Genomic DNA, 22,683 nt, shown 5'->3' on the forward strand with positions numbered 1-22,683 from the left:
AAATGCCTATTTTTTCTCCCCTTTTGAGTCTTGGTATTCCTACCTCCTCATAGATGACACACACAGGGAGGTGAAGGCAGGAATGTAGGGACTGGCTAGGCAGTGGGTTGAGCTGGGAGGCTTCCTGTCTCCAGAAAAACTGATCCAGAGACTCACTCTGCTCTTTCCTTCTCCCCTGGGAACCCCACTCTCCCAATCACCTACCTAGCCCCCCTCCACACACACACCAAAACAAATGAAATGGGAGCCAAATATGTCTATAATATTTATTGAACTCACTGGGCTCAAGGACAAAAAGTAAAAGGGTAGGAGAGACGATCCTGGGATATGACAAAAGCTGGGGAGAGACACCCCATACATATTCAGTCCAGGATGCCTGTCCCTGAGAACAATAGCTAGAGGTCCAGATAAACTGGGTTCTAGTTCCAACCCACCCTTTAAACTGCTGGGATCAAAGGGGACCACATAGCCAATCTAGGGCACACATCCTTTCTTACCCTGTTACCAGGTTCTTCCAGAGAAGGAAGCTAGTTTGGTTGGTCCTAGGCTTAGAAGAAAGTGGAAAAAAAGGCAAGGTAGGAGAACGTTTTGCGGGATGGGGAGAATTGGGAAGGAGTCCCAAGCTGGGGGTCCCCTTGGGAGGAGGTAGATTTTCACAGGAGATGAGATTGGGAGGCTGGCCAGAGTGGGCAGGGGGAGTTGAGGCTCCTTCCTTTTGGAGGGGCCTGTTGTACATTTGTCTGTAGTCAGCAGCTTCTCATCCTGGACATACTGGTCCCTCACAGCTCAGGGCTCTTTGGTGGAAAAGGTTCTCTTGTTCAGAGAAGGTTCACGCTGACTGAGAACACAGAGGATGGAAGGGCCTGGCAGACCCTGAGAAGCTGGCCCTCCTCATGTTTGGGCCTTTTTTTCCGGGGTGTGCAGAGGAGGGGGCTAGATGGAGACACTGTTCTCGATGAGGGGCGGGTCCAGGTAGGCATAGGGCAGCGCCAGGCTCTGATTCCGCTCCTGGATTTCCTTTGAGATCTGGGCCAGGCGGCTCTGAAAGGCAGCAATGCTCTGCTGTGGGGCCTCTTCGGTGAAGTGCTGGTCTGGGTAGGTGCCTAGGGGCCGCTGGGAGAAAATGGGTACAGGGTCAGGATGATGCTCAGGATGGGATGGAGAATAGTGAAGGACCACACTTGCCAACAGATACAGTCAAGGTGGCTTCTGATGGCATGAGTCAGCTATAGTTACTGTAAACACAAACCGCAATCCAAACCACCAGTGCGGGCAAGCTGACACAGAGCAGCCTGCGCAGTGGGGGCCAGAAAGGCACCTCAGCTTAGTGCTCCCTCTGCTGGTAGCCTTCTGTGTGCGACTGTGACTATGTGAGACTCAGTTTCTGTATCAGCTAAGTAGAGATGGTAGGATTAAAAAGTCCCTTCCATTGCCTGCGCCACTGTGCTTTGACCTGAAAGAACACAACCCCATGCATAACACAACTGATGTCAAGCAAACACACGCCAGAGTCTGTTCAAGACTGCATCTATTGCCTCACCTTTTCACAAAATTCAGTCCCTGAAGAAACCAGTTCTGAAGCATCATCCCAAATAATCAACACAATGAAACTTCTGCCAACACAATGAAACATCACCACACACTGCCACATACACATCACAGACAACCGCAATCAAGAAGAATCACAGTGAACTTCTGTCAAAGCCACCCATGACCACACCAGCCTCCTCACCTTCAGTTTTTGGGGTCATGGGGTCACCAGTAATTAAACCATCATACACCATAACTGTCCCCTGACTAAAGAGGAGACCTCTAATGTTCCACCCCAAGTATTTTCTTTTGTTCTATGGACTATACTTTTTAGCAAAACTCCATGAAGGAGTTTCATTTTTACTGAGTTTTTATTAGTAATGACTGTTCACTCATCAAATGTTCTATCAGCACATACTGAGATGATTATATGGTGTTTCTTTATTGATGTAATAAATTTTATTGTTAGATTTCATAAGGTTGAATCAACCTTCCATTCCTTTCATTCTTAGAATAAACTAGACTTGTCATGATATATTATCATTTTATTATTTACTATTGGTCTTTATTGGCTGCTGATAGATTTTTAAGAGTTGGTATTTTAATTTTATTTTCCTGATACAGTGAATATGTTGAAAGCATTTTACATGGACTAGCCCGATGGAACAACAATCCTGTGAGACAAGTACTCTGATGATTCTCATTTACAGAGGAAGAAACTGAGGCAAAGAGATGCCCCTTTATGTTTCTAAGGCCACAGAGGTGTCCGTGTGGATCTGGGACTGGAACCCTGCACCTGAGACCCATCTCCCTCCTCTAGAGCACTTTCTTTCTCAGTAAAATGTAACTCAGTAAAATAACTTGGGAGGCATCTAGTTTCTTCTCTGCTTTCAAGAAGTTTGAATGATATAGGAATAATTTGTTCCTTAAAGGTTTAGTAGAACTTCTCTTTCCTGGGAAAGTTGCCAGATCTTTTACAACTTTTTCCATTTACATATGATGTTCATCTCTTCTGACGTTAACTTTTGGTCATGTTTTCCTAGTAATCCATTGCTTCATCTAGATTTCCAAAAAATGGTAAGTAGTATTTTCTTCTTCTTCTTCTTCTTCTTTTTTTTTTTTTTTTTTTTTGCATAGAAGAACTGGGGTGTAGGCCAGAGGTGGGAAGGGTGAGAGAATTCTCCAGAGACAGAGTGGGGAGCAGAATAGGCAGACTGACTAAAATACACTGCTAAGGGGAGCAGCAGACGAGCCAGGAGAGGTCTGCTGTGCTGTATGTGGGTTAGCTCCCTGGCTGGGATCAAACTCAGGCAGTAGTGGTGATAGCACTGAGACTTAACCCCTAGGCCACCAAGGAGGCCCTTCTAATTTTTTCAATCTTTACATTTGTGGCAATAAGCCTTGTCTGTTTCCTAATATAGTGCATTTATGTTCTCTCTTTTATCTTAATTAGAATTATCTATGGCTTCCTAAATTTATTGCTCTTCTCAAAGCACCTCTTTTATGTCTGAAACTATAGTGTAGCCATCAAAGGAGAACACAGAAATATGACAGCCTGGATTCAAATTCTACTTACTGTGTAAACCTGAACAAATTGCTCAGTCTCTGAACCTCAGTTTTCTCCTCCACAAAAATGGAATTACTGCCAGGCATTGTATTAAGCATTTTCAAAATACATACTCATCTATTTTGTATTTTATAATAGTGTACAAAACATAACTTATTTAATGAATAAGACATGGTAGATTCTCAATAAGTGACAACTGCTGTTATTAGAATTTTCCAGGTTAAACTTCCCACTGGCTTATGCGGAAAGAACCCTCTACCCTAATCCTCTTGCCTCTCATCTCCTGCCATGACTTTCATATTGTGATTTATAATGAGACATACACACTTGAGTATGTAACATGTAACATTGAATATGGAAGAAATATATTTACTATTATAAATATAAATATAATTTAATATAAATTATAAATTTAGATAAAATATAAATAGCTACTTGATGCAGTCCCCGGCACAGAGCTTGGAAATTTGTAAGTGATAAGAGTGTTAAAGGTATCTTTTGTTTTTTATAACAAATCACTTTCAACCACACCTGAATTTGTTAACGAGGTGACTTCTAGAAAGCCCAGAAGGAGGCAAGGATGTGGGGCTGGTTGCCAGGGAAAATAACCCTGTGATTAAAAGATTAGAACAGTTTGGCCTCCCCCAACCCATCCCAGATGTCTGTGGAGGGGAGGGCTTGGAGATTGAATTAATTCCCAATGATTGCTGACTTAATCATTCTTGCCTATGTAACGAAGCTTCCAGAAGAAATCTAAAAATCACTTCTCGGCCTTTTGGCTAAGATCATGTGCAGAAGAAACCCAAAAACACAGGTTTGGGGAGCTTCCAGATTGGTGAACACGTGGAGGCCCTGGGAAGGTGAAGTGACCAGAGGCAGTGCCTCCTCGGCACTCCTCCCCTTGCCCTCTGCATCTCTTCCATCTGGCTTTTCCTGATTTGCATAATTTATAATATATCAGTAATCCAGTTGGTAAACTCTTTTCCTGAGTCCTATGAACCATTCTAGCAAATGATGGGAACTGAGGAGGAGGTCCTAGAAAACAATGATTTATAGCTGATTGATTGGTCAGAAGCACAGATACAACCTGGGCTTATGATTATCATCTGAAGGGGGTGAGGGGACCAGTCTTATGGCCCTTTACCTGTGGGATCTGATGCTATCCCCAGGTAGATAGGTCAGAATTGAGTTAAATTGTAGGACACCAATCTGGTGTCTGAGAACTGCTTTGTGTGATAGAAAAAGCCCACACATGTGGTATCCAGAAGTATGACGTGATTGTATGGAGAGCAATATAGAGCAAAGTTGTATGTGAGTAGGCAAAAAGCAGAGAGAGGCTTCCTTTATAGGGACAGAAATTAATGTCTCCAAATCTTTAGGAGATTTGGAGGCCAGGAAAGAGGAGGCACCAAGAATGAGTTCCAGGCAATTCCAGGGTATGAAATGGTATGTCAAGACTTGTTGGGAAAATCAAATATCTGTAATCTTTCTCTCACATGAAAGGGAGTCAAGAGTGAGAAAAGGGGACATTCATGTAACATCAGAGAACTTGGGAACAGATCTGGAGGGCAGAGGCATGACGGATATAACCCAATATATGAATGATAATGATGGTAATTGGCAATTAAAGGGCTGCTCTCCTGACCCAGCCTAGAAACAGCCTCGTTGCTATCTTTCCTGCCTCAAAATTGTCCCTCTCATCCATCTGCACTGTCATGGAGCATCCTTGCTAAAACACAAATTTAGTCATGTTACCCCAGGCAGGAAACTCAATGGCTCCCCCATTGTCCTCTGAATGAATACTGTGCCAGCACTGAATCAACTGTGGTCGTACAGATACACCAGTGGACTCTTGCCTTCAGTTCATTTCATTTGGACATGTCCCTCCCTCTGCCTTGAAAGGAACTCTGTCCCTCTTTTGTCTGCCTAACTCCTACTTGTACCACAGATTTCAGCTTTCAGATGTCACTCTCTCCAAGAAAACTTCCAGGGTTTGCCAGACTAGTTCCAGTTCTACATGGGTCTCATTCTTACCTCTGTCACTTGACTATAAGCTCACAAGAACAGGATTCATATTTGTCCACCAGGCAGGTGCTTAAGTACATATTGAATAGAAGAATTAATACATAAATAATTCCTATAAAAGGCGGTGCCCTTTTTTGTTCCTTGTGTGTCTCCTCAACTAGGCCATGGGATGCTTGAAAGTAAGAAAGCCTCACTCAATTTTATATGCTTGGTGCCCAACACAGTACTGATCAATGGGAGGTAAGCAGCAAATGTGAGTTGAATGTTGGATGAATGGATGAGTAGCTGATGAATGGCTGACAGATGAATAAATGGTTGACTGGCTGGATGGGCGGATAGGGGGATGGATTTATAAACTGGTGAACTGGATAGAAATTGTGCCCCAGCCACTAAACTGGTATTTGCTTTAGCGTACACCTTTTGGAACAACTATCGAGCTGAAGAACCCTAGGCAGATTGGCAATGGGCATAAATGCCAATAGTCTCCTCAAGCCCCCCTTGTCCCAAAAATAGCCTAACACCTCCACTGCCTAGACCCCAGAAATACTGACTCCCACCCCACCCTACCACATATACACACCTGGTCCTTGGGCTCTTGACTGACCAACCAGAAGAGGAGAAGGTTGTTACAGGTGATGTTCACTTCCGGGAGTGTGTCTAGGTAACTCTTCAGGGTGGTGGTGCCCTTGGTTTGGGGAGGGGGCTGCCTCATGGATGATGGGGCATTGGGCATCCAGGCACCAAAGTCATGCTGTGGAGACATCCCCCCGTCCAAGTAGTCAGCTGGCCAGAGTGGGAGGACCTTGTGGTCATCTCTGACCCTGCTCCTCCATCCCAGTCCTAGCAGTTGGAAGAGGAAGAGGCAGAGGAGTATAGGGTAGAAAGTTCCAGAAGAGGTGCAGAAGCCTGGCTCACCCCTTGGCACTCCTGCCCAATGTTCCAGGAATGAATGAGTCACTAAAGAAGGAGGAGATCCCAGAGAGGAGGTCACCCTAGGAAAGGGGTTTGGGCTGGCATGCCACACACTGATGTTCTACCTAGCCAGGTCCTAAGCACTGATTCCGTAAGTTCTACTCCCTGCACAGCACCAACTAGAGTCACCACTACAACCTAGGATGCAGCTCCACCCCAATCACCATCCGGTGCCTGTCATTCACTCCACCCAGTCACCACTCCAACTCCAGCCCTAATCATAAACCCAGCCCAGCCCGGACCCACCCATGCTCTCAACCCAAATGCTGGCCTCATGTCCATTGCTGAAACTAACTCTGCATGGCCCAGTGACACCCCCCCACCCAAGCCTGCCTTCTGCAGCCTCACCTGCCCACTGTTGACAGCAGCATGCTGGGCGGAACAGTTGAAGATGATTGCAGTGAGGAACTTCACCAGCTCTCCTGGAGTGTCCAGGCTGCGTGGGAAGCCTGGGTGTGAGAGGAAGGGAAGAAGGTGTGTGGATGAAGAAGGCTGGATTCCTAGGGGCAGCTCAGGGCTGGGGCTCACCACAGGGGGAGAGTGAGGAAGTGACAGCTGAACATTTGGCCACCACTGTCTTTAATCTAAGGTTAGGGTTGGACTGAGGTTAGGGATGGTCATCGCCACAGTTTGTGGTCTCTAGAGGGAGTCAGGATAGGCGCTGGGAACTGGCATCAGACCAGAAAATGTTGAGCCTGCAGAGCTCACAAAGGGGGAGCCAGGAGGAAACAAAAGACAAGCTGCCTCTCCCTAACTGCAGCCCTTATTAGCACTTCATGATTTAATAATACCCAGTTTATCAAGATTTGTCTGAGCACCCATTTGCAGGTCATGTTACTCATAAGCTCACAGGGGTGGGAGCGGAAGGAAGCTCTAAGGCCAGGGCTTAGCTCTTTGAGGAGATGGCAGGCAAGGTGGAAACAGACAGTGTGGCTAGCATGGCTAGGGAGACTTTCCTGAAGAAAGAGAAGGAGAAACTTCCTGAGTTGAAGTGTGTGTGAGTGAGTGGGAAAAAGTTGACAAAGGAAGGCATTGTCAGGTGCTGACCTACATCCTCTTCTTTCTTAACCTCACTGGTTTCATCCAAGTCTGTGGTTTTAACCACCGCCCCCTGACTAATGATACCCCAGTTCACATATCCAATTTCCCCTGAACTCTTAGGCTCATCAGTGGGCCTAAATCTGCAGCGGCTACCTGAGAGTCTAGAAGACATCCCCAAATACAGTATTTCTAAAACCTCATGCTTGACTCCCCAAACCTGTCCCTCCCACAGTGATCCTATTTCAGTATCCCTGAGGTGGTCACTCAGGCCAGAATCCATGCACTCATTCTCTTTACTCATCCTGCATATATCAGTAAATATTTGCAAAAGCCAATCTCATCTCCCCAACCCTAGTGTCCATTATCTCACTCCTGGAGAATCCTCCTGCTTCCTTCCTTGGCCCTGTCAGTCTGTTCACATGCTAGGCTGAGTGGTCCTTTAGAATCAAAAATCCAATTATGTCATCACTTGCTAAAACCCTCTAAGGACTTCACTTGCCTCCCTGTGGCCCTACTTGATCTGGCTCTTGCTCCTTCTCTGACTTCATTTCCTTACCTGCTTACTTGCTCTCACTCCCTCCAGCCACAAAGGCCTTCCTGAGAGTCCTCAAACCACCACCATGCTCTCTCAGGGCCTTTACACTAATTACACCCTCTACCTGTACATTCTTACTTCAGTTATCCACAGCACTGAGCTCTTTCACTTCCTCCACATCTCTACTCAAACATCACTTCCTCCTAAAGGCTCTCCCTGATCACTGATCTGAAATAATCCTCCTACCTCACTCAACATATCCCTTGATGCTGTTTCATTCTTAGCATTCATAGCCACTTGCCATTTTTAAAATTTGTATTTATTATACAGATATTACCTATATCTCCCTGTAAGAATGTTGAGTTGCAAGAAGGCCAGGATTATTGTTGTCAAATTGCTGCTGAACCCCAGCACCTAGAATGATACTTACTAAATATGAAGAGCCCACTAATGATTCACTTGAATGAAGTAACTGCACAGGAGGGTAAGAAACCAGGAAGGGAAGGAACAGAGCACAGGTGAGGGATCAGGGAGGGCACTTAGTGCCGGTGAGGCTGCCGTGGTGTGCCAGTCCAGGTGGTTTCTGGGCACTATTTAGACGATTATCAGGGTGGTGGCCCCGCTGGCTGAGGTGGGAAGAAGTGGGATAGGTTTGAGAAACAGCTGCCGCAATGCAGGAGTAGTGTGAGGACTGGAACTAGGGTGGTGACAATGGGAAATGATGGGGACAATAGGGATTAGCCACCCAGCTGCATTTAGGGAAAGAAGAACATGAGTCAAAGATGGCTCTGAGGAGTGGAGTCAGGGTGGCTGGAGAGAAGCTGATGCAACAGAAGACAGAGGTCTTGGGGAGAGGACTGGCTACTGGCCTGGTGGGGATGTGGGAATTTTCTGATTATTCCATTTGCAGTTGATATTCTAATCTGGAGGACTAAGAATAAAAAAGCAAAGAAGTCAGACCATCTATGGGAATTTTTCTGGGGCTCATATTGTTTGATATTCCCTTGAAATATGGAAGCAAAGCCATATTGACTGAGATTAATGAGTGCGCTTGCCCTCATTAATTAATTAATGAATTTTAATGAATTTTTCAGTTTATTTTATGTCCCTACAGTGCATATTTTATTTATTTATTTAATATTTTATTTTATATAATTCTTACATCATTTTTCATTTTTTGCACAATGTATGCATTTTCATTTTGGTTATATTTCCCATACAATTGCACCCCCCCTTATTTTGACCCTAACCCTTCCTTTCCCCGCCCCCTTAATGAATTATTTTTTAATAATTTAGAAGAATAACTGCTCTGGCAGAGGTCAGAGCCAGAGTCACTCATGATTAGCTCAGGGAGTGGTCACCCTTTAAATGATCCAAAAGAGAGCTGACTGTCACCACCTTAACCCAGACATCACTGTTGGCATCCCTAATAGTGAGAGGAGCTGGCATTAGGTGCCTCCAATATGATGCAACAGGGAGGACCTAGCATCACCTGAGAAACATTCTTGCCCCAAACATTCAACCTTCAGATATTACTTCTGGCTGACAAAAAAAATCACAAAGGATAGAGAAGCCAGATGAATAATGTCATGAGGAAGTAATTAGGTAAATTGGGAAGGTGAGACATTCTGCAGAACTAGTCCTGGCTTTTCAATAGTCCTGTTCAGCTGTCATGTAATTTGAGGGGGGCGGAGCATCTTAAACGTAAAGAAACTTTAGAGTCAAACAAGTGTATCCTATGATCCTTAGCTGGCTCCAGAATCAAAAGGATCAAAAAATCAGAAAATGGGCCAAGTGAGGAAATTTGAATATGAAATATATAGATAAAAGGGTGATGCTGGAAATTATTGTCAATTTTGTTGAGTGTGATGACAGTCCCGTAGGTATGTACAAAAGCATCATTTTTGAGAGACATGGTCATTAAGAGTAAAATATAAAATGTATGTAATTTACTTAAAAGAATGCAATAATAAATAAAAGCCACAGACTAATCAAATATGGTAAGGTATTAGCAACTGTTGAAACTGGTGTGAGTAGATGGGTGTTCATTGTATCTCTACTTTCCGTGGTTTTTTTTTTTGTTCTGGTTTTTGTTTATTAAACAAAGCCTCTGGGCCCATTATGAATAGGACTATAACAGATTTTCATTCTGTTCACAGGTAACCTGAGACCATCCTTCCCTCCTGGGTGTCACCACACAGGAGTGTAACAGGGTGGTCCCCAGGAAAAAGGGAGGTTCCAAGTTCCCTGCCCCACCCAAGGGAGGGTAGAGGTGAGCAGAGAGAAGAAGCTAAGAGAGGAGGCTAGGGAAGGGGAAGCAGGATGGAGAGCTAGAAGGAGAACTGGCGGAGGCACATGGAGCAGAGAGACGTGAAGAAGCTGCACTTGCTTCTTGGTCCTGCATGGGTTGAAGCAGATGTGGGTGAGAGACCCATGGGGGAGGTTAACAATAGCAGTATAGATCTTGATTTTGATTTTGCTCTTTTCCTTCCAGACTCGTGTGGCTGTTTCTGACCCTTTTCTATGGGTCTCCACCAGGAGGTGACTTAGACTTGTGGCAGGCTCTCAGGCCTCAGAGGCCCTGCTTTGGGCCAACTCTGTTTGGCTGGGTATTTAACCACAAGAGGAGAAGAAACTTTGGCTGCTGGATTTGGAAACTCTATGCTTCCCCTTTTCTGTATTGCACACTAATTGTATTAAAGTTCCTTTCCATTGACGGTCTTAAGCACTAGGGTATGTTTTGTCTTGTTGCAGTGGATGGCAGAAACTGTTTAGAGCAGGCAGGTTTGGGGGCTTTGGGGTGCCCCTCTCCCTGTCCTGTAAGAGGAGCTCCTCAGGAGGCTACCAGGCATGACACCATCAGGCCAGGACTGGGGGAATTGGAGGGTGAACATTTCTGCCTCTTTGAACTTTTCCTTTTCCTCCACTACACCCAGATAGAGAGGCCTCTTCTGCATTTCTCAGTGCCTGAAGAGCAGACGGCATAGTACATTGGCACTAGGGACATGCCTCTGAAGAATGCAATAGGCTGTATAACCTGAGCAAGGACAGGGGTCATTTGATGGAGGGATGGCTTGTAGTTTTCATTTGCTGATCTTGAGGGATACAATGAGAGAGCTGAAAGGGAAAATCCTTCAGGGAATGTGGGATTGGAGGATTTTCAAGTCTGAAATCAATTACTGAGGAGAAAGGCTCATTCCATTGGGGTGGGGTAGAGAAGAGACAGAGACCCATAAAAAGCCAACAACAGGGATGGGGAGATGGCAGAGGCCTGAGAAGAAGTGGGAGGTTCAACAGCATATATCCTGGGAAGATTTTAAGGAAGGGCTGGTTTTCTGGGGCAGTCAGTTGGCGCTGAGGTTAAGCAAATGAGGCTTAAGAGGGGCCACTGCTGTTGGCAGGTCTCAAACACCTCTGTGGCAGTGTCAGAAGAGAGGGGACAGTTTGGGCTAGATGACAGATATATATGAGGAGGAATTAAACATAGCAGGATTAACCCACTCACTGACTCCAAAAGAAGTGAGGGAAGTTGGTGGCTGGAAGGGTGACCTGGCAGGTAAGGTGAGAGGGGATGAGACAGGGTTCTAGAATCCTGTGTGTTTTGAGGCCCGAGATGTGACCCACCTACAGAGCTCAACAAGCAGAGGTGAATGAATGGGCTTATGAATGAATGGGTTGAGGAAGTGATAGAAACAAGGGCTTTGGAGCCAGCGGGAACTGACTCTGGATCCAGCCTCTGCCACTTACTATCTGTGCAGACTTCTTTGTGATTCTTCCTCATCCATTTGTAGGGGCCTAATAATAGGATATATTTCAAAGTCTGACCCAGGGGGAGCATTTGGTCATTGAGTGACTGTGCTTGGGAGGTAGAGAGGGGATACCTGAGCTTTCCCGGCCCAGGAACGCCTGAGCAAAAATCTCGCCGACCCAGGCTTGCAGCTCTGAATCCTGCTGCACAGATGTGTCACTGGGATAATAGTAGCCCACGATCTCTGTGACAAAGCTGCAGGAAAGAGATGTCAGTGCTATAGTGGTAACCTTGGGCTCAGGCCTGGCCAGAAAATTGGGGCTCAATCCCACTCAGACTGGGAAAGAAAGCTAGAGTCCACTGAGTTCCTGGGGGTTCAATGGGGACTCCCAGTCCAGTTGGAACTTAAGTGCCCAGGTTTCCCTCAAGTCTCACTTCTGAGTCATAGGTGCTCGAGGCTCTTTCTGCATTAAGAAGACCCTAACTCATGCTGTCCCCTTCCCGCTCAGCACAAAGAGAAAGGAAGGGCAGCCTGCCTGGAGGTCCAGTGCACACCCAGCTCTTAAGCCTGCCCTGACTCCTCTGGACACCCCCTCCTTCCCTTCCTCAGCTGTATTCTCACACAGCCCAGCTCCACCCCAGGCCCCACAGCTACCTCTCATTTCATAGGGGAACCTCTAAGCTCAACTCTCACCCTTGCAATGTCTTACGCGGGCCTAAGAACACCCAACCCTCCCCCAGCACCCTAGCCCGCATGAGCACAGGAGCACATTTGCGCCTGAGCCAGGAGGCCTGGTGGGGCCAGAGTGTCTGCAGGGTCCCAAGAGCGAACCTCTCAATGGCCCCCCAGATCTTCAGGCCGTCGTCTCGGTAATGGTAGTTGGGGATGAGGAGAACGCCGCGGGCCCGCAGGCTGTCCGGAAGGCAGAAATCGGTATAGGTGAAGTGGGCCAGACCCGTGCTCATGAGGGAGAGAAGGCCTTGTCTTCCGATGGATGTGACCTGAAGACACAGCACACAGCTTGGCTCCGGGCCATCTCAACCCCCACCCAGGTGCTGGGGACCAGCTGGGGTTAGTGACTCAGCAGAAGGTTTTTTTTTTCAGTTAATCAACAAGTCCAAAACTACCGATCCAATGTCCATAGGAGCCAGATGCAGCGTGCAGTTCGCGGCCATACTATGAGCGGAGGAGATAACTTAAGAATTTGCTAACTCGCTAGGAAGCCTGAGCCTTAACTAAATGCCAGGAGACCGGGAGACCAGAGCCTGAGCAGGGTCAGCGCAGGACTGCGCTCGCTCGGCTTTGGTGTTCTCCGCCCACCAGGGTCAGAACAGTGTGGACAGCTGGGATTTGGCAGCTGCCAGAGGACAGGATTTATGGGCGGGGCAAGTAGGAGTCTGGTGCAGAGGGGCGGGACTTGTGGGAAGGGGCTGCTGGGACATTGGGGTGGAATTGGAGAGCAAACAGGGTTATGGACACGGCAAAGTGTGCTCAGGGGTGGGCCCCCAGGAGGGGGTGGAGCCTCGGGGGCGAGGGTGGGGGCTGAGAAGGCCTCACCTTGTCCACCAGGCCCTCAGGGTTGAGCAGCGTGGCACGTGCTATGGTGTTCACCTGCAGCGTGTAGCGAGTGTGGGGAAGCAGGAGCTGCGAGCGGCATTAGATCACAGGAGCCAAAGGTCAGAGAGATCACCTAGGTCAAGTTCCCTCTGCTCCCTCTTCCCCCTGCCCCACACTGTCACACAGACCTTGTAGATAGGATGGCAGAGAGGCAGCTGACGAAGCGTGGCCATGGCAAAGGCCTCACATAGCAAATGCGTGCACAAAAAGTGTGTGTTGTTCTCATGCACCAGGAACTCAGAGTTGCGAACCCACGTCTTGGCCAGCAGCCAGTCCCAGTCAGAGTCAGTGGGCAGAAAGATGGGGCTATCGGGCCCAGGGGCCTGGCTGAGCTGAGTCCAAGAATAAGGAAGGGGTGAAGCTCAAGACTACTAGAGTGCCCCCTGAGGCTGCCCCCCCAAACCCTGCCCCAGACTCACCTGGATGGCCAAGGGTAACAACGCTCCCTGGGGGTTGAGCCACAGCAGGCAGAGCGGGGCGGCCTTGTACTGCTGGCGGCCATTTAGACAATGGACAGGAACCTCCTCCAGAATCCAGTAGTCCGCTAGGAAGATGTTCCCCCTCTGAAGAAGGTGCACAGAGGCTCAGAGTGACCTCCACACCCGCACTCCACATCACTCTCCACTCTCTGCCAACTCCCACCCCAGCTAGGGCCTCAATAATGCTAGGTGCCTGCACTAATGGCCAACGCTGGGTACCCCACCCTTCCCAGAATGTCCGGAATGAGGTCCAACTGAGTCCTCCATTGTGCAACTTCTCACCTGGCTTCCCAGCTTGGACAAGACAACCTCTTCTCCCCCTCCCCCATACATGATCCTTCCTACTCTTTCAACTTAAGTGACATCAAAAACCAAATCAACATGCAGTGAAAATTTACCCATCACATCTCCAGCCTTCTGGAGGTAAGCTGAGGGCTTAGCCGCCCGGAAGAGACAGGGGCAAATCATCCTCTCTATACCCTGGAAGCTCCTAGTTCTCCATGATTGTTCCTGCTGTCTCTAGTCATGCTGTCTCTGCCTATCCTACAATAGCCTTCTCTGGCCTCTGCACCTGGAATCCTGGAAACCTTGGAACAGGGCCTCCTTCTTCAAGCTGTACTGCAGCCACTGCTCATTCCTACCACTTTACCAGGCTCCATCCCAGGCTTCAAGCCATTCTGAGCCTGATCTTGCTCTCGGCCATATCTGCTCTACTTAAAAGGTATAGAACCAGGGCCTCCCCTGGTGGCGCAGCAGTTGAGCTCTGGGCTGCGAAGCTGCCTGCAGCCTCTGCAGCACTGGTTCAATCACCAGCCCCTGATGAGGGTCCCACATGGCAGGCAGACCTCTCCTGCCGCCCGCTGCTCCCCTCAGCAGTGTATTTCGTCAGTCTGCCTGACCTGTTCCCCGCTCTGGCTCTGGTGAATTCTCTCACCCTCCCACGCTTCTGACTGTACCCAGTGCTTGTATAAATAAATAAATAAATAAATCTGCCCAGAGGATGAGGCTAGAGATTGAAGCAGCCCCTGATGTCCATGCTTACATTCCACATCCATCCCATCTCTAATGACAACTCCTAAGGGCCTCACCTACCTCTAACTCTGTCTGGAGGCAGGTGCCCTCTCCTAGCAAGGGGGCCACCATGTCATTGGTGACAGGTAGCTTGCTGGGCAAGCTTGAGAGGCAACGGATCATGACAGGATTGACGCCATTCAGGTACTGGTACCCAAAGAAGTTGTCCTCACACCAGTGCTCTGTGACATACTCTAGGGAGCAAGAGAGGGGGTCAGTTGTTCTGAAAAGTACTTCCCTAGATCGTGCTCCTAACCAGCCCTTTGCTTATCACTATGGTTCAGATTTTCCTCCTATTAACCCTCTGAAGTAGGTATAATTATGTCTTCAGTTTAACACTGGATGCTGAGAGTCAAAAAGATAGGGTGACTTGCTCAGTTGAGCAGAAGATTTGAACATATGTCTGGCTCCAAAGCCCTTAGGTTAGGGCCCCTGATCTCTCCTAGGCAAGCAGAGCGTCTCCTTGCCATTACTCCCCCATTCTTGACCCCTCCTAGAGGAGGTGAGATGCCTGATTCCTGAGGGGCCTGGGAGATTGCCAATAGTGAATTCAGGGGCCCCTCCCTCTGGAAACCAGTAGTCTCTCTGAGAGGCCTGGAAGAAAGCTCTTTCCCAGCATGGCGCGGAGGGGGTCTGAGCGTGGGTCAGGTAAAGGATGGACATCTGCCTGACACTACATACCTGAAGTGAAGGTCTTGTTGCACCAGAAGATATTCCGAATGTCATCCAGCTTCTTCCACGAGCCCTTGCGATCCAGCAGCCCTCGGATCTTCATGCCTAAGGATCTGTGGAGAGGGGAGCACAGGGTGGGGCATGGGGGCTGCCAGGGGCATTGTTGCCCCAGCCTAGAGGCATGGAATGATGTTATAGGTCAGTGGCCAGAGTAGAGGTGCCAACAATTCACATGGGGAAAAGTCCAGTAGGCTGTAGAGACAGTGTAGACTGCACGTGTAAGCAAAGTGAGGCATCCAGCTGTGTGATGCAGACAAGTCATCTTCATCTGACCTGCTTACTCCAAGCTTCCACCTTTTGCTAGACCTTCGCTGGCAACCCTCTGCCTATGGGACCAACTGCCAGCTGCTAAGATGGCTAGAAGCCTCCCCTTCCCCAGCTGGTTTTGCCAGCATTTCCAGCTTTCTTTCCCATGCTGAGGACTAGACAGGACCACCTCTGCCCTCTCATCACCATTACAAATATACTTTGCACACTGGACTAGTAAAAGCAGGCTGTGCACTTTTCACTTAGTGGATGTCTAAACTATTTGGATTTTCTATAATAAGCATTTTTATTTATGATCAGAAAAAAACGTTTGAAATGAAATCAGTTTTACCCCCTGTGCATGGCTCTGTTCAGGCTGTGCTTCTCCTAGAAAGCCATCTCCTGCCTCTCCATCTACCATTAAACCCATTTGTTCTGTGTACAACTGAGATGATGTGTGAGTGGAGTCACATGGCCTGATCATGACCAAAGCACATGCCTTTTGTGTCTCTTTCACAAAATGTGCATTACTCCCTGTATTACATTATAATTTCAGTGTACTCATATCACCTCCCAGTATACCACAGGTTCTCTAGGTGGGGCCAGGACTGGGCTCTGCATAGCCCGACATACCCAGTTCGTAATAATTACTCACTAGTTGGGCTAAGTCAAATGGGAGGGATGGAACATACAAGAGGTAGGTTTGGTTCCTCCCTGGTGGAGCAAGGGGTTAAGACACAACCTACGAAGCTGTCTGCAGCCTCTGCAGCATGAGTTCGATCCCTGGCCAGGGAGATACCCACATGGAGCAGCAGACCTCTCCCGACTCTTCCGCTGCTCCCCTCAGCAGTGTGTTTCAGTCAATCAGCCTGTTCTGTTCCCCACTTTGTCTCTGGTGAATCCTCTCACCCCCCACACCTCTGGCTTGTACCCCAGTTCTTCTATGCATAAATAAATAAATCTTTTTAAAAAATACAAGAGGTATATTCATGGCAATTTGTCAATAAGACAGGCTGTGTAAGGGAGCCAATGTATCATGAAGAACATGAGCACCTGGAGAAGGTAGGGAGACAAGGGGACATTAATGACCTAACAAGCCCAACCTCCTGTGTGTTCACCCAAGCCACTTCCTCTTCATTCTACAGCACTTGCTGAATTCCAGCCCAGTCAAGAGCTGGGGGATGTGAAATACTGGGAGTTGGGGGGTAAATGGGAGGGGCTCAGTCATTAAAGCAGAGGCTAAGGTAGCAGTAAAGGAGAAAGAAAAGGTCTTTCTTCTCCAAGTCCTGCCACAAACATCCTTCAGAACACCCTACAGTTGCTCCTCATCAAAACCCAGCACTACCCCCTCCTCTCCATAAGTGCCTAGATGAGCACCTTTTCCCACTGCCCCTCCCTGAGTCCCACATCAGCTGTCCCAGTGGTCTCCTAGGCCATCCCCTTCCTGGACTCACATACCAACCCCAGGACAAGCTCAGCTAACCCCTCTGGCCCCTGGCTCTTCCTGGGCCTCTTCTTGAGTGGGTGCTGGGCCTGAAGCCCAAGCACCTCTAGTTACCTGTGGGCTCCAGTTCACTGTGAATACTCCTGAGCTCCAACCTGCCCCACCCATGTGCCTACCCCCCACCCCTTCTCCTAAAGAATCATTCTGGCACACAAGCCCAGCAGATGAGGCTCTAGTACCTGCCTTTGCCTCCTCTGGGCTTCCTAATGAGCATGCACAGAGCAGGTAACAGCTGAGCCTTGCACTCCTCCTTCCAAATCCACCCGACTTCCCTCACAAAATGAGAGGACCCACCCTCCTCTCACTGCTCTTCTGGCCCGAAGACATTCTCCCTGCTTGAATCCTGCAGCTTCCCAAGACCACCTCCTGCCCCCTTTGACCTCTGCCTCCTCAAGGCATCAGAGAATTGACTGGACCCCTCCAGCCATGGCACACTCAGTCTCAGCTGTTGACTTGAGCTGCTAATGGCACCTCCATGCTAATTAACTGCCCAACACTTCTCCGGAGAGAACTGTGAGTTCTCATGGCTGAAAATTAGATCATACTACACTCAGTAATTTCTATTGAGATTATTTTCTGCTGGGTGTGCTCCTATCTCATTTAATTCTCCTCTAAATCTCTGAGGTTGATATGAATATGGTCATTTTACAAATGAGGAATCTGCTTAGAAGCTGAGTGAAAATCAAGGCTACACTGCTAGGAAGTAGTGGTTCTGGGATTTGAACCTGAGGAGTTCAAACTTGACCACCTTCTTAAAATTTGAGGGCCAGGCCTCACTGTCCTACTCAGCATGGTCCCACCAGCAGAATGGGGCCTGCTTTGCAGAGTAGGTGCTCAGTTCTTTTTATTGACCTGAGGAATGAAAAGAGAAGGTATGCTGAGGAGCAAAGAGGAGGTGGTGGGGAGATAGATAAAAATGGGGGAGCCTGAGAGGAGAGAGAAGGTGCTGGGGACAGAGAGGGGAGATAAAGGGACAGAGAGGGAAGGCTGCAGGCAGGAAAGGGAGAGAGTGAGAGGTAGAAAGTGGGGGTGGGTGGAGACAGTGGGCAGAGAGTAGGGAGAATGATGGGCAGAAATGAGCATCACAGGGACAGGGTAGAAGGGACAGGAGCACAGAGGGCAGTGTCCTCACGCAGGGATGGCATTGAAGAGCAGAGAGGTCGTCTTGGTGGCCGAGTAGCGAATATTGGGCTCCATGTGCAGCAGGGACGGGATGTCAATTTTCATGGGGAAGCCAGGCAGGTGCCGATTCCCACTGCTAGAGTGGGGTGGGGGAGGGGGAGAACAGAAGGACAGAAACCAGTGAAAGGGGCCTTCAGCCCACTCTCCTAATCCTTTCCTCTCTCCTCCCCCAGAATCCCCAGGCCTCCCCAACTCCTGTTTCCTCCCTGGCATCTGTCTACACGGCCTAAAACCACCTCCCCCTCTCTGCCAGACTCCTGGGGCCACCCCTGCCCATTTTACAGCTGAAATTTGAGTAAAACTGCTTTTGTCATAGACCCAGACTTCCAGATTGCTTGGACCCCAACTTCCCAAGAGATCCTTCACTCCACGCCCCTCCCTACACCTTCATCCCAAGTCCTGGTCCCCTACCTTTCACCCTGGTCTGCACAGGATGTCATCTTGGTCAAGGCAAATTTCTTGTCTGACTCCATTTCCTCAAAGCTGCTGACGTCCACCATGCGGGGGAAGCCAGGGGCATAGATCTTCCAGCTTCCAGGAGAAAGGAAAGGGTAAGAGGTAAAGAATCAAACACTGGGGAAACAGAAGCCTTAGCTCTTGATGGTGTGTGAGGAAGACATGAATGTCCCACTGGTTAAGAGTTGGGTTTGTGCTGAGATTAAGATCATGGCCAGTTTAAGGGTAAAGTGAGGATGGGCTGAGATTGGTCAATACCAGGATCATTTCTGATATCTTGGTCACAAGAATGATAATTGTGGGGAGGAGTTAAATGGGGATCCCTTGATAGTATTGGGATACTTGTTGGAATTGACATTCTGGGTCGTGACTCAGGGTCAGTATTAGATTGTGGTTAGGTTTAAATGAGGGTCCAAATAGGAGTTGGGCCCTCAAGGTTGGAACTGAGGTCAGAGCAACAATCTGATTCAGGTGGATGTCACGATAAAGATGGGGGAAGAGATCGAATTATGCCATCCCTACCGGTAGCAATCCTGCCGGGCCTGGAGCTCCCGTTTCCTGTGATCCAGAAGGAGTGGAAGGGAGTCTTGACAAATAGTTCTTGCTACGGGGGATAAAAATTACTCTTATATAAGTCTCTTTTCAAACATCTCCTTCAGCAAGCTTTGCATGAACCCCCTGCTCCTTGAACCCAGTCCCTCAGCGATGTGAATGTCCAATGGTCTTTGTGCATTCATCAGTAGGAGGGATTCTAGACAACCTCACCTCGAAGTCATATCAATCTTCCTAAATGTTTGCATGTGTATCTCATTTCCAAGACTGTAAACTCCCTGGAGGCAGAAGTCACACTGTATTCATTTTTTGTATTCCCAGCATCTAGCCGGGTGCCTGTCACCATGCACAGAACATGCATTCGATAAAGGACTGGTGGACAATGGACAAATGCATTTTGTGAAGTGATGAATGGATGTGGTGTGATGATAGATGGGAGTTCAGATGAGGTCCCTGAAGAACTCACTATGGGCCCAGGGGTAATGTTCACTTGCTTCACCTTGACCTAGTATGACCATCTCTCATCCTTAAGATTCAACTCAACACTCAGAACAGCCCTCGTCTTTCATCTCTAGATCAGACAGTTCAGAAGAAATGGGGATCCAGAAGCTGAAGGAGTTCAAGCTTCCCAAATTCAAGAAAGAATCCAAACAGCACCTCATAGGGACTTCATCCATACCAGAAAAGCCAGTAGTAGTGGAAACAATCACTCTAGCTAAATTTTGCAAACAGTGATAGCTCCTCCACCTGTTGAAATCCAATTACTCAGTTTGCAGTTTGCTTCCTCTCTGGGCTCCAGAGGAGTTCAATCTGGGAAAATGTAGAAGGAGCTCTGTGTGTATTTGTGTCTACGAGAACACATGAGTGTTCTAGTATCTGTGTGTGTTCAGTGGGGAAAATACTGCCCAGAAGTTTCCTGCAAGTCAGAGCTTTAGAGGCTCCCTTTTTTTTTTTTAAATATTTATTTATTTATACAAGCACTTGGTACAGTCAGAAGCACGGGAGGGTGAGAGAATTCACCAGAGCCAGAGCAGGAAACAGAACAGGCAGACTGACGAAATACACTGCTGAGGGGAGCAGCGGGCGCTACGGGAGAGGTCTGCCCATCATGTGGGACCGTCGCCAGCGGCCGGGGATCGAACCAGCGGCCGGGGATCGAACCAGCGGCCGGGGATCGAACCAGCGGCCGGGGATCGAACCAGCGGCCGGGGATCGAACCAGCGGCCGGGGATCGAACCAGCGGCCGGGGATCGAACCAGCGCTGCAGAGGCTGTAGGCAGCTTCACAGCCCAGTGCTCAACCGCTGCGCCACCAGGGGAGGTCCCTAGAGGCTCCCTTTTTGCAGAGAGCATCTAGTTAGGAGTCCTGAGTTCAGTTACTCTAACCCCAACCCTATTCCTTATATCCTGGACTCTGGGAAACCCACCCCTAATCCCAAAAGATGTTAGGACTGGCTCCTGCCTCTGGCCCACCTGTTCCTGGTCGCAGTTCTATGGTGCAGAAGCCCTCAATCCACTGATAGCAGGGAAAATGGTAACGGGTACCATCAGGGGCAGTGACACAGATGTAGCTGCAGTACCAGGAATCCTTGCGGAAGAAAGCATAGCGTTCCTTGTGCAGACGCAGCAGCAAGAGCTCACCCAGATCCTCTGAACAGCGCACCTTGTACTTCTGCACCTGAGAAAACCAAGAGAACAAGCCCATGAGAGGCAAGGAACTGCCAGGGCCATCTTTCACCCATTCTGGCATAAAAACCTGAGCTATCCCTATTCCCCAAGCAATGCTATGCTTTTGTGTGAATTAGAGGGCACTTCATTCAGGCAGAAGCAGCCAAGGCTACCCCACAGTCTCGGAGTGTGAATAGAATGGGGTTCTGGCTTTCATTTGCCTCCTTGGCACCCAGCCCCCTTATGCAGGCCACCAGCAAACAATCCTGGAGCCTGCAGAGACAGGCAGATCTCCAGAGATCAGGAAATCTAAGATCAGAAAGGACAAGCGACTTGTCCAAAGCCTATCTTCAATTATGGAGCTAGGAAACTAGTAGAATTCTCCTGACTCCCTGCCCAGCAGTCCTTCTTCACAGCCCTGCCTGGGTAGGGCATCTCTAGGAAACACGGACCAGCATAGGAGATGGTGAGGAGGTTGGGATCACCATTCTGAGTTCTGCAGGATTTGACAAGTCCTGAAGTAATCACCCTCTCCTCCTACCTAATCTTCTGCCCCTCAGGGATCTCTTCCCCCTCTCTCCTCTGTACTCACCGATCCAGTGGCGAAGTCCCTGCCCAAGCGATCCAGCAGCTGCTTTGGGCTCTCCCCACATGTGCCCACCAGTGTGACAGAGATATTGTCCATTGTGCCTGCCCTCAGATAGGGACCAGTGGTCACACACACGCGGTAGACTGCCATGATGTAAAGGAAGGACAGATGCCCTCGGCAACGTTGGCCACAGCAGTAGCCCGCCTGGGGGGGGAGGGGGGCTGCCTGAGGAAAACCCCAGCTTCTGTGGGATGTTCTTGGAATCAATCTCTCTCTCTCTCTCCCCTCCCTCCCTCTCTCTCTCTCTCTCTCTCTCTCTCTCTCTCTCTCTCTCTCTCTCTCTCTCTCTCTCTCTCTCTCTCTCTCCCCCCTCCCTCCCTCTCTCTGTCTCTCTCTCTCTCTCTCTTCCCCCTCCCTCCCTCTCTCCCTCTCTCTCCTAGAAGCTCCCAGCCTCTGTCCTCGCTCACTTTGGCCTCCCTGTCCCCGCCCACAATTGTGTGCCCTAATAGTTGTTTGCTTCCCTCTGGCACAGCCGGTCCCTCTGGCTGGCAGGACAGGGCTCACCCAGATGGATATCAGGAGCCGAGGCCGCGTTGGGAAGGGAGGGACCAGATGCTGAGGTGCAGACAAGAAGTTGGTGATGCCTGTATGATTGGGACGCTGCCCTCCTCCTGGTCAGGGGTCCACTGTTTCATTTGAACCCTGTTCTCCACCCAAACTTCCCCCAAGACCCTTTTTTCCCTCCTCTCAGTGAGAACTCGGTACAGGGTATCGCATTCCTGCTTGTGAGTCATTCATGTGAAATCACAACTCACAGGTGAGCCACGCTTAGTCACAAATCACACGTGAGTACTCACGCAGGCGAGTCGCACGCGCATCCACACACACCGCAGCGGGTGGGAAACAAGTCTGCTCACCGCCCACCACACACCGCACCGCCATCCCCACCCGGCCCTCGGGGACCCCGGCCTCGGACACACCCCCTCTCAGCCTCTCCTTTGTAACAGGGCGGTCCGGGACCAAAGTGTACTCCAAGCTGCTGCGTCCGGAGGCCCCAAGTGGCATTCTTTACGCTCCGGGCCCGCCCTGGGCCTTTGGGCGGGAACGGGAGTGTCCCGAGTGCCTGGGATCTCAATCACCGGGACCGGGGAGCAACCTCTCCTGGAGGG

General features: G+C 49.1%; 1 protein-coding gene across 2 annotated transcripts; it reads right to left on the reverse strand.

The window, feature by feature from the left end:
• Nucleotides 1-263: 263 nt before the first annotated feature.
• On the reverse strand, nt 264-22,675 carry ALOXE3 (arachidonate lipoxygenase 3). 2 transcript variants are annotated; one of them, XM_054689330.1, is made up of 16 exons: nt 22,495-22,675; nt 21,518-21,718; nt 20,731-20,935; nt 19,229-19,310; nt 18,662-18,781; nt 18,201-18,326; nt 15,268-15,371; nt 14,608-14,780; nt 13,456-13,599; nt 13,165-13,368; nt 12,977-13,063; nt 12,251-12,420; nt 11,552-11,673; nt 6,443-6,543; nt 5,703-5,873; nt 264-1,113 (listed from the first exon to the last, which is right to left on the reverse strand). In XM_054689330.1, the coding sequence occupies exons 2-16, from the start codon at nt 21,662-21,664 to the stop codon at nt 934-936; spliced, it is 2,136 nt and encodes a 711-aa protein (XP_054545305.1). In that variant the 5' UTR covers nt 21,665-21,718; nt 22,495-22,675; the 3' UTR covers nt 264-933. The 2 variants fall into 2 exon arrangements, with proteins under 2 accessions (XP_054545305.1, XP_037350088.1); XM_037494191.2 differs by lacking the exon at nt 22,495-22,675 and having other exon boundaries at nt 21,518-21,878.
• Between the last annotated feature and the right edge of the window lie 8 nt (nt 22,676-22,683).

The sequence above is a fragment of the Talpa occidentalis genome, unplaced genomic scaffold (assembly GCF_014898055.3).
Source record: "Talpa occidentalis isolate TD23 unplaced genomic scaffold, MPIMG_talOcc4v2.1 talOcc4.7, whole genome shotgun sequence".
Lineage (NCBI taxonomy): Eukaryota > Metazoa > Chordata > Mammalia > Eulipotyphla > Talpidae > Talpa > Talpa occidentalis.